The 14464-nt window shown below is 39.9% G+C and overlaps 2 protein-coding genes across 2 annotated transcripts in view; one reads left to right on the top strand and one right to left on the bottom strand.

Moving 5' to 3' along the window:
• The window catches only part of LOC103395878 (dipeptidyl peptidase 9), a 10834-nt gene extending 3245 nt beyond the window's left edge, over window positions 1–7589 (top strand). Inside the window, exons 5-22 of the mRNA XM_008333708.3 lie at window positions 1–78; window positions 413–586; window positions 1052–1223; window positions 1487–1597; window positions 1681–1809; window positions 2022–2083; window positions 2176–2276; window positions 2468–2645; window positions 2724–2883; window positions 3019–3098; window positions 3415–3567; window positions 3773–3908; window positions 4099–4244; window positions 4350–4496; window positions 4585–4737; window positions 5334–5476; window positions 5712–5823; window positions 6397–7589. The exon at window positions 1–78 is cut by the window's left edge and continues 4 nt beyond it. Coding sequence (XP_008331930.1) covers window positions 1–78; window positions 413–586; window positions 1052–1223; window positions 1487–1597; window positions 1681–1809; window positions 2022–2083; window positions 2176–2276; window positions 2468–2645; window positions 2724–2883; window positions 3019–3098; window positions 3415–3567; window positions 3773–3908; window positions 4099–4244; window positions 4350–4496; window positions 4585–4737; window positions 5334–5476; window positions 5712–5823; window positions 6397–6489 — 2328 coding nt within the window. The 3' untranslated portion in view covers window positions 6490–7589. The remainder of the gene's footprint in view (window positions 79–412; window positions 587–1051; window positions 1224–1486; window positions 1598–1680; window positions 1810–2021; window positions 2084–2175; window positions 2277–2467; window positions 2646–2723; window positions 2884–3018; window positions 3099–3414; window positions 3568–3772; window positions 3909–4098; window positions 4245–4349; window positions 4497–4584; window positions 4738–5333; window positions 5477–5711; window positions 5824–6396) is intronic.
• Window positions 7590–9369: 1780 nt separating this feature from the next.
• gdf15 (Growth differentiation factor-15) lies at window positions 9370–13346 on the bottom strand. The gene is made up of 2 exons (XM_008333712.2): window positions 11374–13346; window positions 9370–10188 (listed from the first exon to the last, which is right to left on the bottom strand). Exons 1-2 carry the CDS (start codon window positions 11720–11722, stop codon window positions 9419–9421), a joined length of 1119 nt encoding a protein of 372 aa, XP_008331934.1. The 5' UTR covers window positions 11723–13346; the 3' UTR covers window positions 9370–9418.
• Between the last annotated feature and the right edge of the window lie 1118 nt (window positions 13347–14464).

Below are 14464 nucleotides of genomic sequence, written 5' to 3'. Positions count from 1 at the left end.
TACTCAGAAATCCCCAAGAAGGTTCGCAAAGAGGCCCTTTTAGTGTTGTCATGGAAACAGATGCTGGATCACTTCCAGGTAAACCCAGTCTACCCCTTGTCCCCACTTGTACTTGTCTCAATGAAGAACAAAAAACCCAAGCTGATGTGTCACATACCCTGCAATACATTAATAATTGATGCTGCATAAAAATAAATCACACCTTTTCTTTGGGTGATTATCTGTCATATATACAATCTAATGATTATACAACAACACTGTCATAATATATTTGATTGAAAAAAAGAAGCAAAAATCTAACAAAAAGGACATTAAAAATCCAAGTGCAACTAGCTTTGCTTTACACAAGAGCAACTCAGACCAAAACTTTAGTTTATTTAACAGTTGATTTCTGTTGTCTTTTTTGTCTCAGGCCACACCTCATCAAGGAGCCTACTCCCGAGAGGAGGAATTGCTGAGAGAACGTAAACGTTTAGGAGCCTTTGGTATCACTTCTTACGATTATCATGCTCAGACAGGTCGGTTTCTTTTCCAGGCCAGCAATAGTCTCTTCTACTGCCAGGATGGAGGCAACAATGGATTTATTGTGAGTACATGCTAATTTTTAGAATAAGCTTTTTGGTAAACAATGCAAAAAAGGTGGTGGGAAGGAAGTTGAGAAGAATATGTTCTCAACAGGGGACAAAGGTACTTATGTACAGTGTGTGAGTTTCAACTTGAGGCTAAATTTCGAGGTACGTTACTGCATAGGAACGGAATACCAAAGTAAGACCCCCTGTATAAGATAATATCAAACATCAATTTGTCATTAAAAAATGTGAGCAATGTTTGTCTCTCATGTAAGGATTTTGTATTCCAACAAACACACCTACCATGTCCTGCGGAAGTAGCAAGGTTTAAATCTCTGAACCCAGTGTACTTTACATGTCAGCGAATTTGCCTGCATCGAAGATAGTCATTTTGTCAACCTATGTCAATTTTCTACTTCATCTGTGTATCAAGTGACCTGCTACAAATAGTCTACAAGTAAAATTGTACTTTTTGGTTTTAGCAGTCTGCCCCTTTAAAGCCAGTGGAGATCAAGACCCAGTGCTCTGGGACCCGCATGGACCCCAAGTTCTGTCCCGGAGACCCGGACTTCATAGCTTTTATCAACAATAACGACTTGTGGATAGCTAACATAAAGACGGGCGAGGAGAGAAGACTGACGTACTGCCACAAAGGTCTGAAGTCACTGAGTTCTCTCTGAATTATTTAGAGAACATGCGATGTGTTAAGGAGCTTTTCCTGCTTTGGTATTTTATATCCTTAAAGTGCCTTCAGCTGCAAAACAACTCAGTCTGCTATTTGATATACTGTATATATTTTCCCCTGTTCAAGATACAGTTCAGATCAGTTATTACACTGTACACCAATTTTCCTCTGTACAAGGTTAAACATTGAAACAGTGATGACAATTTGATCAATTTGAGGCATTTTTCTTCAGGTCTGGATAATGTGAAGGAGGACCCCAAGTCTGCTGGTGTAGCAACTTTCGTCATCCAGGAAGAGTTCGACCGTTTCACTGGTTACTGGTGGAGTCCTTCAGCAGTGGAAGGTTAGCATTAAGTTCACCAACTTCTCTTCACTATTCTCTGTTTATGAGTGCTTTAAAATGTCTCCTCTGCTCCCCTTCATTAGACCCCAATGGAGGAAAAACAGTTCACCTTCTGTATGAAGAGGTGGATGAGACTGAAGTAGAAATTATTCATGTTCCATCTCCAGCACTGGAAGAGAGGAAAGCTGATGCATACAGATATCCTCGCACAGGTCGGTAAAACACTGTTCACTGTACACACACAGTTCAGAGGAGTGAAACGCTGCGTAGAGTCTTTTCATTCCAAAATATTAGAAAGACCAGAGATGACTATAATGTGTGTCCTTTTTGACCTGTGTTGTCTCTTTTTTAAACTTGTCTTTGCCATAATCAAGCTTTGTTCGTTTTATTATATTGATTCTGTATTTATTTCCTTTATTTACAGGTAGCAAAAACCCCCAGGCAACACTTAAACTGGCAGAGATCAAAACAGATCCTCAAGGAAGAGTGAGGCCATCCCTGTTATTCCTCTTCTATTTCTCCTTTCATTCACATCATTATCACCCCATTCTAAACCTGAACGTGTTGTTCTTGAACAGATTGTGAGCACAAAAGACAAAGAGCTGGTTGTCCCTTTCACCTCATTGTTTCCTGGGACAGAATACATCGCCAGAGTCGGGTGGACAAGTGACGGCAAATAGTGAGTGTTGCAATACAAACCCTGGACGATGACTATATTTGTCATTCTCTGAAATGGGACCGGGCCATGTAATGTGCAGTGAAGTTGACCAAAAAAAAAAGGTACAGAATTTTTGAATCGTGTGTTTACATAGTGGCTGGGCAGTGAGGTACAGAATTTTGAAAGAATTTTTGTCCCGTGTGTTTACATAGTGGCTGGGCAGTGCTATTGGACCGTAGTCAGAGGAGACTACAGCTGGTGCTGCTGCCTCCAGATCTCTTCATACCTGTCACAGATGACTTGGCTCAGAGGCAGGAGAGTCTAGATGCTGTGCCCAGTAACACACAGCCTTACATCATCTACGAAGAGACAACAGACGTCTGGATTAATGTGAGTTTTTTTAAAATGTTGTCTTTAAAATGTGTTTTATATTAGACATCTGGTTGAATTTTCTTCTTTTTTTAACAGGTCCATGATATATTTTACCCTTTTATACAAACAACAGAAGATGAGTTTACTTTTATTTGGATAAACGAGTCTAAAACCGGTTTCAGCCACCTGTATAAAATCACATCCATCTTACAACCAGGCTGCAACAATTGGACAGAAACCTACCGACACATAGAGGGTAGGAGACACTCTGATTGTCATCTGATGTGACGTCAAACATGTTTGGTTTTTGTTTTGTTTTATCAGTTCTACTAATCTGAACCCAGTTGTCAGGGATCGTGTCATGTTGCCTCTTCTATCTGTTTGTTTCCAGGAGACTTTAAATGTGCAATCAAAGAGGAGATTACATTGACCACTGGAGAATGGGAAGTCCTGGCAAGACATGGATCCAAGGTCAGATGAGAGCAGTGTGGGCCTTAGACTTAAAAAATCTCTTTCTTTACATCCATTCACCTCAGATGACACCAGACCCAGAGAATGTTGCATTTTTGGGTGTTGTTGGGAAATGTGAACTGTGTGAACAGTATAATTTTCTACTTTTTTTGTCATCAATTTTAAGGCAGTGCAATTGTTGTAATATTTAAAATTTCACACTGTAAACTTCATAAATTGATTAGAATATTTTAGACTAAAGAATGTCACTGTTGCTGTTCCTAATGACTAACTTTTATATAAAATGACTAACAAACGTTTTTCTCTTCTTAATTAGATCTGGGTAAATGAGGCGACAAGGTCGGTGTACTTTCAGGGCACCAGAGACACGCCTCTGGAACACCACCTTTATGTGGTCAGCTACGACTGTCCTGGAACCGTAGTAAGACTTACCAAGCCTGGATTCTCTCATAGCTGCTCTGTTAGTAAGGTAATACACCCTGGTTTGTACTCTGGTAAAAATTAATTTATTGATCATCTATTATAGTTTAGATCTATTACTGATCAAGATGATGAATGAACAACAGAGCTCTAGTCTGTACTATACTGAGATCATTTTTAATTACTATTTCTTGCTTTTGCATAACTTTTACTAACACACAGTTTTATGTATCATTTCTTTACATGTTCTGCAGAACTTTGACTTTTTTGTCAGCCACTACAGTAATGTGAGCACTCCTCCCTGTGTTCACGTCTACAAACTGACAGGTTCAGAGGGGGATCCAAGGCAAATGGTGCCTGAGTTCTGGGCCAGTATGATGGAATCACCAGGTAAACTTGGCCTGATTAATAACTTAAATAAGGTAGATTTGTCATATTGGACGCAAAACAATGACTCAAAAAAATATTTTTCTTGTATTTAATTTTCTTGATTCAGCGCAACACATATTAAAAGTACCCTTTATTTATTGCACACAGCCTTTGTGTATGCAGTTGATTTGTCTACAAATTTGTCTTCCAGGTTGCCCAGGGGATTACAATCCGCCTGAGATTTTTGACTTTCCAGGGAAGTCTGGCTTCCAGCTTTATGGGATGGTCTACAAGCCCCACAACCTGCAGCCTGGCAGGAAACACCCGACCGTTCTCTTTGTGTATGGAGGTCCACAGGTTTGTGTTTTATGTCCTGTCTGGTGTGACATCTGTATGTGATCCTTTGTATTCACTCATGAACTCCACGTTAAACATGAGGTTTGCGTTGTGGTTTGCTTCCAGGTTCAGCTTGTGAACAACTCCTTTAAAGGGATGAAATACCTTCGACTGAACACGTTAGCTTCTCTGGGCTACGCCGTGGTCGTCATTGATGGAAGGGGTTCCTGTCAGAGAGGACTGGAGTTTGAAGGAGCACTTAAAAATAAAATGGTATCTTGAGGAATCAGATATTGATTTCATTTTGCTCAAGGTCTTGAAATATTAGTTTTACCAACAGGTGCTGCTTTACTGTCTTTAGGGTCAGGTGGAGATCGAGGACCAGGTGGAGGGGCTGCAGTACGTGGCAGAGAAGTTCAACTTTGTCGACCTTAGTCGTGTTGCCATTCACGGCTGGTCCTACGGAGGTTTCCTCTCATTAATGGGCCTCATCCAGCGACCGAATATTTTTAAGGTTTGAATGAATGTTTCAATCTTTAGCTTCCTAATCAGCTAATCTTCTGTCATTGAACAACCGCTGCTGTCACCAGGGAGGGTTGAGAAACAATACCATTGGTGTTATTCTGTAGAAAATGTTACTCATAATATTTATTTATTTATTTAAGTTTTGTAGTACTTTGTGGTAGTTATAACCGCTGTCTTAATAATGCACCGTTAGTGTAGTTACCATAAACCTCCACACGGGGTCTGTGTTGGACATTAACAGACTACTAGTTGCTTTGCCTAATGGAGTTTTAATGTTGTTATACTGTGGTAGGGTGAATGTTAAATTAAAAAAACTGATGCTTTTTTATTTACAACTGAAAAAAAAATTGGTTTCCAGTCTGATCATGGATCGTCTGCTGAGTCATTGTTCCAATCACTTCCTCTTTGCTTCCAAACATTCTGTTTAAACAGCAATACGTTTATAAAAGCTTGCTGTATAACTGTGACCAACATGGCTGGGAAAACAGTGATTACAACATAAAAATATTAACCATAGACGTCAAATGTTATTGTGATACATTTTGTTTCACTTTAATCTGAGCCCGTTTGTTTTTTTTTCTCCAGCTGGCCATTGCTGGTGCTCCGGTCACTGTATGGATGGCCTACGACACTGGCTACACAGAGCGTTACATGGACGCACCAGAGAACAACCAGCAGGGCTACGAGGAAGGATCCGTGGCCCTGCATGTGGACAAACTGCCCAGCGAGTCAGTGAATGCATCTTTGAAGTCTTCAATCTTTTCAAACTGCACAGCATGAATTTTTGTACATGTTTAACCATGACTCGAAGATCACTGTCATTCTTCACCTGAAACACACACCATTCATTTTGAAAACCACAGCAGAGACAGCTGTTGAAGGAACAGTTGAGATGCAGTAAATTAATAGTAGTAGTAGTAGCAGCCATCTCATTCTCTAACCAAGTCATCTATGTCGTTCCAGGCCCAACCGTTTGCTGATTCTTCACGGGTTCCTGGATGAGAACGTGCACTTTTTCCACACCAATTTCCTAGTTTCTCAGATAATTCGTGCTGGGAAGCCTTACCAGCTCCAGGTTTGTCTCACCGTCAATTCACTCAGAAATAATGGAGCGGTTGACCACAGCATTTTTGAAGTGTGTTTTCATGCAGAGCAGGGATTTTTATTCAAAATTTTGGAAAATACCTGTTTTTCTTCTTCAAACGTTTTCTGTCGAAATTGATTTTTATAAAGGTTTTATAAAAGTCTTGTGGAAAATACAGAGGATGGAGAGTCATGGAAAACATCCCAGGCCTGGAGTGAGAAGTACAACATGGTACAAGATAAAAACTGGCAGAGGTGCACAAAAAATATTCAGAAAACTCCCAAGAAGAATAGACCCAAGTTTCTGGTAAATGACTCAGACCTGTCAGGATTTCAAGTGTAACAGAAAACACGAGAGCTGCACAGATCTGCACTGTGAGATGTATGTTATGGGAGATGTATGAAGGGAGAGGTTTAGAACCCAGAGAACACTTTCCTCCGTGTACATTGGACGGCTGTTTTGTGGGAAATGCTTCAGTGTATCAACAACTAAAGATTTGAAAGAAAACGTGCATGCATGTAAATTAACAAATAGTTCTTGTTTGTTCCTGTTACAATTTTCCAGGTCTACCCCAACGAGCGACACAGTATCCGCTGCCCTGAGTCTGGAGAGCACTACGAGATAATGCTGCTGCACTTTCTACAACAATACCTCTGAAAATTAGATCATGGGGGAGACGCAGAGAGTCGTCTGTCCTCCTTAACTCCCTCCAGCTCACCACCCAGCTCTCCTCCTCCTCTTCCTCCTCCTCCTCCTCCTGGTGTCTTTAACAGAGAGACTGTCAAGACACTTCAGGCACCCTCTCACCCAGCTCTACTTCCACACTTCTGCTCTCTTTGTCTCTCGTTCTGTTTATTGCTCGCTGTCCCCGTCTCTTCCACATCCTCTCCTTCCTATACACGTAACGACTACACACACGTGCACTCACACACGCACATACACGGTTCCCATCGTACAGTCTGGGGTAGGGTTTACTAGCAGAGAAATGTGGTGTCTCACCCTGAGAGCTGAACAAAGACAAGGACATCTGGAGAAATAGTTGCAGACTGTGTCACATTGACTCATCACTCACCCAGCGTCCTTTTCTGCAAACACAATAGTTTTTTGTTGTTGTTTGTTGTATTTTTTTTTTGCCAAATATTATTGTGTCGACCCCGGAGCTTCCTCACCTTCATCACCGTCTGCCCTCTGCCCTAACGACCGGTTTAATTCACCTCAGTCAGTGGTAGAAACAGGGCGACAGTTCACAGATATGAAATGGAATCTTATTTTCAGCTCACGAAAAACAACTCTATGACAGATGCAGTTTACTTCAGAGACACACGCGCACTCACACACACACACAACCCTCTATGTACTGTGAATCTGTATCTGTGCTCCCATGAAGAAAGAAAGAAAGAAGGAACAAATAACCAGACTCTCTCCCCGTCTGCTCGTTTTAATCCTGTTTAAAAAATAAAATATTTTTATGAATTTTTATTATTATTTTCCAGTTAGTTTTACATGGGTGCTGGTGATGGAAAACAACGGCGCCCTTTCTCTCCCCTCACATTTACAACGCTCACAATGTCTGCTTGCCTTCTTTACGTATAATTTATATTTGCCAAAGTACCTCTTGAATCTTTGATCATGCTGGTATTTCCTTTTTTTACTGCAATAAAGACTACAGGAGGGTGAGCACTGGAGTCTTACAACAGCTTTCTACCACCGGAATACAATTTGTACATGATAATGAATAAATGTATGAATCAATCACATTTTTATTTTTTACTTTGTTATTCATCCTTTAAATGGCATCAACTGCCTCACAGAGAGAGAGAGTCACAGGTTTAATTCCCAGTGGTATCCAGAACATGACAAGATGAGGTCAATTGGACACTGACCATAGAACAGTAATCATCAACTGGTCGTCCACGGGACCATGATTAGGTTTCAAAACATCAAATAATATTCATAATGTGAATTTTATTTTGTTTCATTTGAGTCCTCATTCTGGCCCTCTGATAAATATAATTGGTGACCCCTCACAATTCTATAAATTGTGTTGTATATTTTACCATAATCCTAGAAGTTGCCAGTGGACACAGTAAGTGGTAAGTATTGCATTGCACCTGTACTCACCACCTTTTTTTCTGTGCTCCTATGTGATTGTGCTCTGTTCAATTGCAGCCTAACCTGCAGTGCAGCTGGAACAACAACCCTCTCTGGCTCCTGTTAAACCTTTGACAAGTAAAGAAGCAGATGCTTGATAGTCTTCATGAAGAGCACAGTTTCCATGGCACCACTACAGCACTCCTGCAGGTGAAAAATACCAAACATGTTAAGAAGAAATGAAAAGAAACTGTTATTCAAGGATATTAATACATAAACACACTAGAATTAAAAACATAATCAAAACAATCACTGTGAATGATTAAAGGTTGTAGGTTTGAGTCGACAGAGGACAGTGTTTGTCCAATCTGTGCTTCACAAACAGGAGGATCAGATCTGTGCGTGTCCACTCTTGTTTCCTGACAGCAGTGGGTGTTTCATTGAAACTAACTCTAAACTACTCGTGTTTTTATATATATTTGGCTCACCTTTAATTTATTTACAAAGATATGATACATAAGATCTGTGTCATAGTGTATAGATTACATTAAAATTTCTTAGGTTTTATTTTACATTTATTTTCATTTTCTAAAGAAAATAAAAGGTTTTGTCTCGAGCAAAAGCCAAACATCATCAGCTGGTGATGTACTATGTAACACTGACACCTAGAGCTGAAGGCTGGAGCTGTTTCTATTCACACAAGTCTAATAAGTCTGACAGTATTATCCTTGAAACAAAAGATGAAGAAGAAAAAAAACAGTGGGTGCATAAACCAGCATTTTTAAGATCTACCTGCCTTTTTCCTAATCCACTTAATTAATATTGACGACAAGTGGTCTTTATTGTCCCGATCATCAAAACACTAAATAACTCGTAATAACGTTTCTTTTCCAGTAACTTGCCATTCAAGGACACACTGGACTCCAAGGTCAACGATGGGAGATAAACGCTGTCATATCTCCATGCACTCCTACCACACCCTGACGTTGATAGCCTTCAAGGATGGAAATCAAGGTTGGAATTTCTTTTAGTCATTTCTTTGTCATGTCATAAAGGCGGTCTTACAAAACAACAACAGTTCTCCTTCTTACAGACAGTCAATGGCAACCCATAAACAATGTACTGTGTTGACAACTGGCAGATACCGTCTTTATTTCATTTGAACAAAGGGTTACTTTAGAGTTTAAATTACAAACAATACAATGTATGTGAACCACAAAAACATTCAACGTAAAAATGTCACCATAAATAGAACAAAATAAATAAAAAACAAAACAATGGCTCAGCCATAAGATACTCTTAGAATCCAAAGAAGAAGACAAGAGAAACTTAAAGCTGATGACTAAAAATGTTTGGTTATTTCATAAATGTTAAATAAGAGTCAGTCTAAAAAAAAGTCTCGTTTGTTACTGTAACATGGAGAGTTTTTCCAGAGGAAAAACCAACCCCTGAAGATAAGGGTTTTCTGGTAGTAGTTTGTATGACCTCACACCTCTCAGGCACAGTTACATTTACTGACAATCAAGTCATCGAAAGGTGTCAGTTTTAGTTTCCCTGTGCTGTCGTAGTGCATCAGAACCATGGGCTCATAGGCTGCCGGCACACAGCAGGGCCGTGGCGTTCCCCCTCTGGTGATCTGGTGCAGCCTGGACTTCACCTGTGTGTGCATGCTGGCTGGTTTGTAGTTGTGCGGGCAAGTGCCTTCACAGAAATGCATAGTGTACTCAGACGGCGCCACCACCCAGTCCGCCCAGCCGATGTCTTTAAAAGACACTGTGATGGATTTGCGGCAGCACAATCCTTGCTCACAGCCGTCCTCTTTGTCCGATCGCCGCGTCCTCTTCCTCTGTCCCTCTGCCTCGTGCTGCCTGAAGCTTAATCCCAGTGAAATCAAAGGTTTTGTGTTAAGAACTTCTTTGATTCCAACTACTCCTACATCCACTGCTAGAGTCTGACCACCGTCAGTTCTCAGCCACTCATCCACCTCAGGCCCCAGGTTCAACGTTACATCATGAGAAACATTATGTCGAACCAGAGGTTCAGAGTTGAATGCTTTTATACCATTCACTCTGACTCTTAAGTTGTCTCTCATCTCTAAATTCAACTTGGTCTGGTTTAGGTTCTTTCTGGAAATCTTCAGTTCTGCCACTGCTAGTATCAGTCCATTGGAGATGTTTGGGTTCTTATGGAAAACAGCTCTGAACCATTGAATGTGTTGAGGTGACGGCCGATGTTCTGCTCTCCGAATCACTTTAAGTGGCTCCACTGAAACAAATAAAAACACACAGATTCGATCCAAAGTCATTATGTTGTTTAACTTAATAAACATTAGGTGAAACAACAGAAATAGGACGTTCAGCAGAGGCACATTTCAATATAAACCCTCTGCTGAAAAATGTCATCTCATCTCAAGACACAAGAAGTAATTGACTGTTTCCAAATCACAAAAACATCATCTTATTTTGGCAAGTAAACAATGATGAAGCATAGCTTTTAAAGCAGACAACTATGTGATAGCTTAGATACAGTATGTGACAAATGTGGGTAAAAAGTTAGCAAATGTCAACAAAAGTTAGACTGGCTCAAAGGTCACTGAACGTTAGGCCAAAAAAGCGTGCAAGTTGAAGAGAGCAGACAACCTGAGGTAACCAAAAAATAAAAGATTAACATCAAAGATTAGCATAAGACAAAATACTTAACAATAGATTAGGAAAAGTGTCACTAAAGAATTCAAAATGTGTATGAAGTGCCATTAAGATAGCTCAAAGTTAGCCCAAAAATACCTACAAATTAAAAGTGTACAAGGAACAAGGCAAGTGTTAGCCCCTAGAAACGGGCTAAAATGGACATAAAGACAACTTTAGTCAAAGGTGAAGAATCTCCACTGAGAAACTGGTGATGACTCGTAGAGCTGGTAGGAGACTTCATTGTGTTAGATCTGGAGCTACCTTGTCCAGTACTGGGTAAAGTAATGATATAACAGTGGTGTGTAGCTGAGTAACATGTTGCTGCCCATCACTCCTCATGGTTGTTACGTATTTGTTGCTTTATTTCAAACAAAAATATGTCCAAAGAGAGGCACCATGTGACAGGTGTGCCTGTCACGCTCTGAGGTTCTAAAAGGCTCAACGGAATGTCTTTGCTTTGTGTCCATGACCGTTAAATAGCCTAGGTGTCTCCCTTCCAACAAATCACTGCTGTCTAACCTCTGTATGCACGTTCAAGGGCTTCTGAGAAAACCATAAGAGTGCAAAGTACTAATGGAGACAAAGGCTATTCCTAGCACAGCATTAGAATGGTTTTTGTCTGAGACAACAAAAGTAAAGTTGTACAAAAACAGCTCGTCCTGAAACGTGACCTCCTCCAGCCCTACTTATCTTAATGTCTTTTTACACCAGTCATTCATGGTAAAACGGCGTCTGACTGTTTCATAGGTGGATCTTATCTCACCTGTGGTCGGAAAAAGAGCAGTGGAAAGTGTTGATTGCCTGCTTTCCCTCGTCGGCTGAATGGAATTTCTTTTCATCTCTCCCAGTCTTTCTCTGAAGAGCTGATACATCCTCCTCAACTCCTGCTCTGGGGCCTTCTGCTCCAGCCTGGGCTCCCTGTCCATACCCAGTGAGCTCAGGATTCCCATCTTCACAGCCTCCAAAATCAGGAACTCCTGGCTCTGCGTCCTGTTCCAGCCAGATGTTCCTCTGTGGACCAGGTGAGGCCGGCTGTCCCCTAAGATCGAAGGGGAGAAGAGGAGCAGCAGCACGCAGCAGGTCAGTGGATGGAGTGAGTGTAGTCGGGACATGATGAGCCAGTGAGTCAGGTGGATTTAGTTAAGAAGTGCTGCGGCTCAATGGACTGGCTTTGTCGGTGTTATGAATGAAATTCCTGACTTGCTTTTATTTATAGAGCTTCTGTTGCCACACCCCTGTTTGGTCAGGTGCGTCAGGTGGGACTGTGATGGGCTCAGCCACGCAACATTTCATTTTCTTTAACTTTAACAGTTTCAACAATAGATACCATGATAAGACATTAATGTTATATTAATTTCCCCATTTGTAATGTCAAGTTCTGACATTACAAAAAATGTCAGGACATGAGAGAGTTTTCTAGGGTTAATGATGACAATGCATCTGTTTAATATTGATCTGCTGCCACACTGGTCAGAGGTCGGAGTAAACAAACTTACCTAAACCTGGGCAACCCAACCTCTTATCCATGAAACATGAATAGAAAGTTAAAAACACGACTAAGAAATAACAGTTACTTTTAAAAGGTCATCTATATGAAAGTAGTTGCTAAATTGTTGCTGAAACATTGCAATAAAATGAACGAAAATATATAATATAAAATTAAGAAAAGATATAATTTCACAAACCTACTACAGATGTAAGCTTAGCTGTTAAAATGATCCAAATATTTATTTTAGTTTATTAATTTTAAAGTCATCTAAGACATGGACATACCCAGCTTAATTTTAGCAAAAATGTATAACAAAAAAAGCTTAATATTAAAACTAAAACCATGGCCAATTAGCTCAAGGTTAGTCTACACATAAATAAAAGTAAAAATAAAAGCAAACCTACTCTATGGCATATTTTACTTCTTTTACAGCCTGTGATCGTAATTTAAGACTAGTTTCATCTTTACACAGCAAATATCGAAGCTGAGTCAGTGCCAGTAAAGAGATCAAGGAGCACAAACACAGGCTGCATCAGTCTGAACAGTGTTACCACAGAGATACCAGCCCACAGTGGGAAATGTCCTCACCTCTATCTGTTCACAGGACGTCCATGGCCTTGACCTTATTTCCTCTTTCAGTGAAGGAAAATCCCAATTTAACAGTTACGGAATAATCATGTGTTCTGCAACCAGGGCCAATAGGGACCTCAGATTGTACCAAGATAAAGATGATCTAATTACAATGGAGTGAAACCACCGTCTGACTGTAAGTTTGGTGAGATTGATCTGAGGCTGATAAGAGGGTTATAAAAAAAGAATGAGTTATTTGTTACAAGTAAAGCATAATAAAATAACACAATAACACAACAGTTATGACTTTTCCTTTAGAACATCGCGCATTTTCCGGATGTGTGCACACTCCTTTTAAAGGCAATATTAGTTTGGTCTGTAAACGTGTTCTTCCAGGCAGTAGGAAGCTTTTAGTGTTTCATTGAGGAACTTTCATTAAGATCTGTCTCCTTGCATAATAAAAGAAGAGAATCAGAAAACTGTGACCAATGACTGTTGAGCAGCTCATTCTCTCTTTGAACAAAGAAGATTCTACTCTAACAGAGTAACAAGCATCAATTTTCAGACAAAATATAAAATACTACAAAACCGCTTTAAATTTCTAAATCAATCAGCCTTACAGTAGCCAAAATAAACAAATAATGGACCAAACACTATTAAGATTTTTTTTTAAAATACAATATAGTTATTAAGCAATATATTTAAAAAAAAATACAATATAGTTATTAAGCAATATTTTCTTTTATTTTTACCAATACATTGCATTCAGTAGCAAACCCGTTCAAATCCAGTCTAAGACAGAGCCTATGTGAGAGTTCACCTGTGCGTTTCTTAGTTGTGAGTCACTGAGGTGATGAAATATTCATGTTCTTTTCCAGGTGAACCCACCTTCACCAGTGGAAAGTGGGTGAAAGGTTCAAAAGAATGACTCAGGCCAACTGACAATAGTGAAAAAGCTCTTCACGCTCATGATTAAGACTCAGTTCTCTCTCCCAGTATCTCCTGTTTCAGCCTCCTGTGGAATCACACCAGGGAAGCAAAAGCAGAGAATACAAGTAGCTGACATGGAAACATACACTACATCAGGGGTCTTCAACCTCCATTATTATTTTATTATTATTATTATTGTTGTTGTTGTTGTTGTTGTTTTGTCTGCCGAATGTCGCCCTCTACTGGTCATCATATGACAGATACAGAGGCATCATTCAAGCTTTGCGGTAGCGAACTTAGCTGCTTTAGCTACACGGATATTAAAAAGTGGCATAATTAGCAATGGTTGAAACGTTACCTGTTTTTCAGTCAGTAATAATATCATTCATCATTATTAAATTTTTAATTCGGTTTTCTTCTATCGAAAGATATCTATTTTATTCATGTTCCACAAGGGTAAGTATTATATGATACGATTTTATTAAGAAATGCGGTCGGTTGTTTGGTTTTAGCTCCGCCAACAACAAGTTCCGGCCAAAGGTTTGTCTGCACGTTAGTCCCTCTGCTTTAATTAAACATACATAGTCTGTTTAATTAATTAAATAGAGGGTCTCAGGTCAAAGGTATCATTTGTCTCCAGTCAGTGACCAACCAAAACCATTGTGACGTTGCTTAAATTGGAGAATGTTGCATAAATAATGAATAACAGAGATGAGATGACTGTCGTTAACATCAGTGGAGTGACACAGCACTTCTACTGTCTGTTACAACATGGGGTAAAGAATATCTCTATACTTAATCATGTGGGTTTGGCAGGTGCTGGTTAATACTTTACAGGGATTCCCTAAGTGTGTGAGTCGCCACT

Source organism: Cynoglossus semilaevis, chromosome 20 (genome assembly GCF_000523025.1).
Source record: "Cynoglossus semilaevis isolate Cse_v1.0 chromosome 20, Cse_v1.0, whole genome shotgun sequence".
Taxonomy (NCBI): Eukaryota; Metazoa; Chordata; class Actinopteri; order Pleuronectiformes; family Cynoglossidae; genus Cynoglossus; species Cynoglossus semilaevis.
Note: the sequence above shows the minus strand (reverse complement) of the source record. Positions and strands in the feature narration are given on the sequence as shown.

Coding starts and splice junctions, on each gene's coding strand:
- gdf15 (XM_008333712.2), bottom strand. CDS start 11,722: ATGTCCCGACTACACTCACTCCATCCACTGACCTGCTGCGTGCTGCTG. Junction 10,189..11,373: donor TGCTCTTTTTCCGACCACAG/GTGAGATAAGAT, acceptor TATTTGTTTCAG/TGGAGCCACTTAAAGTGATT.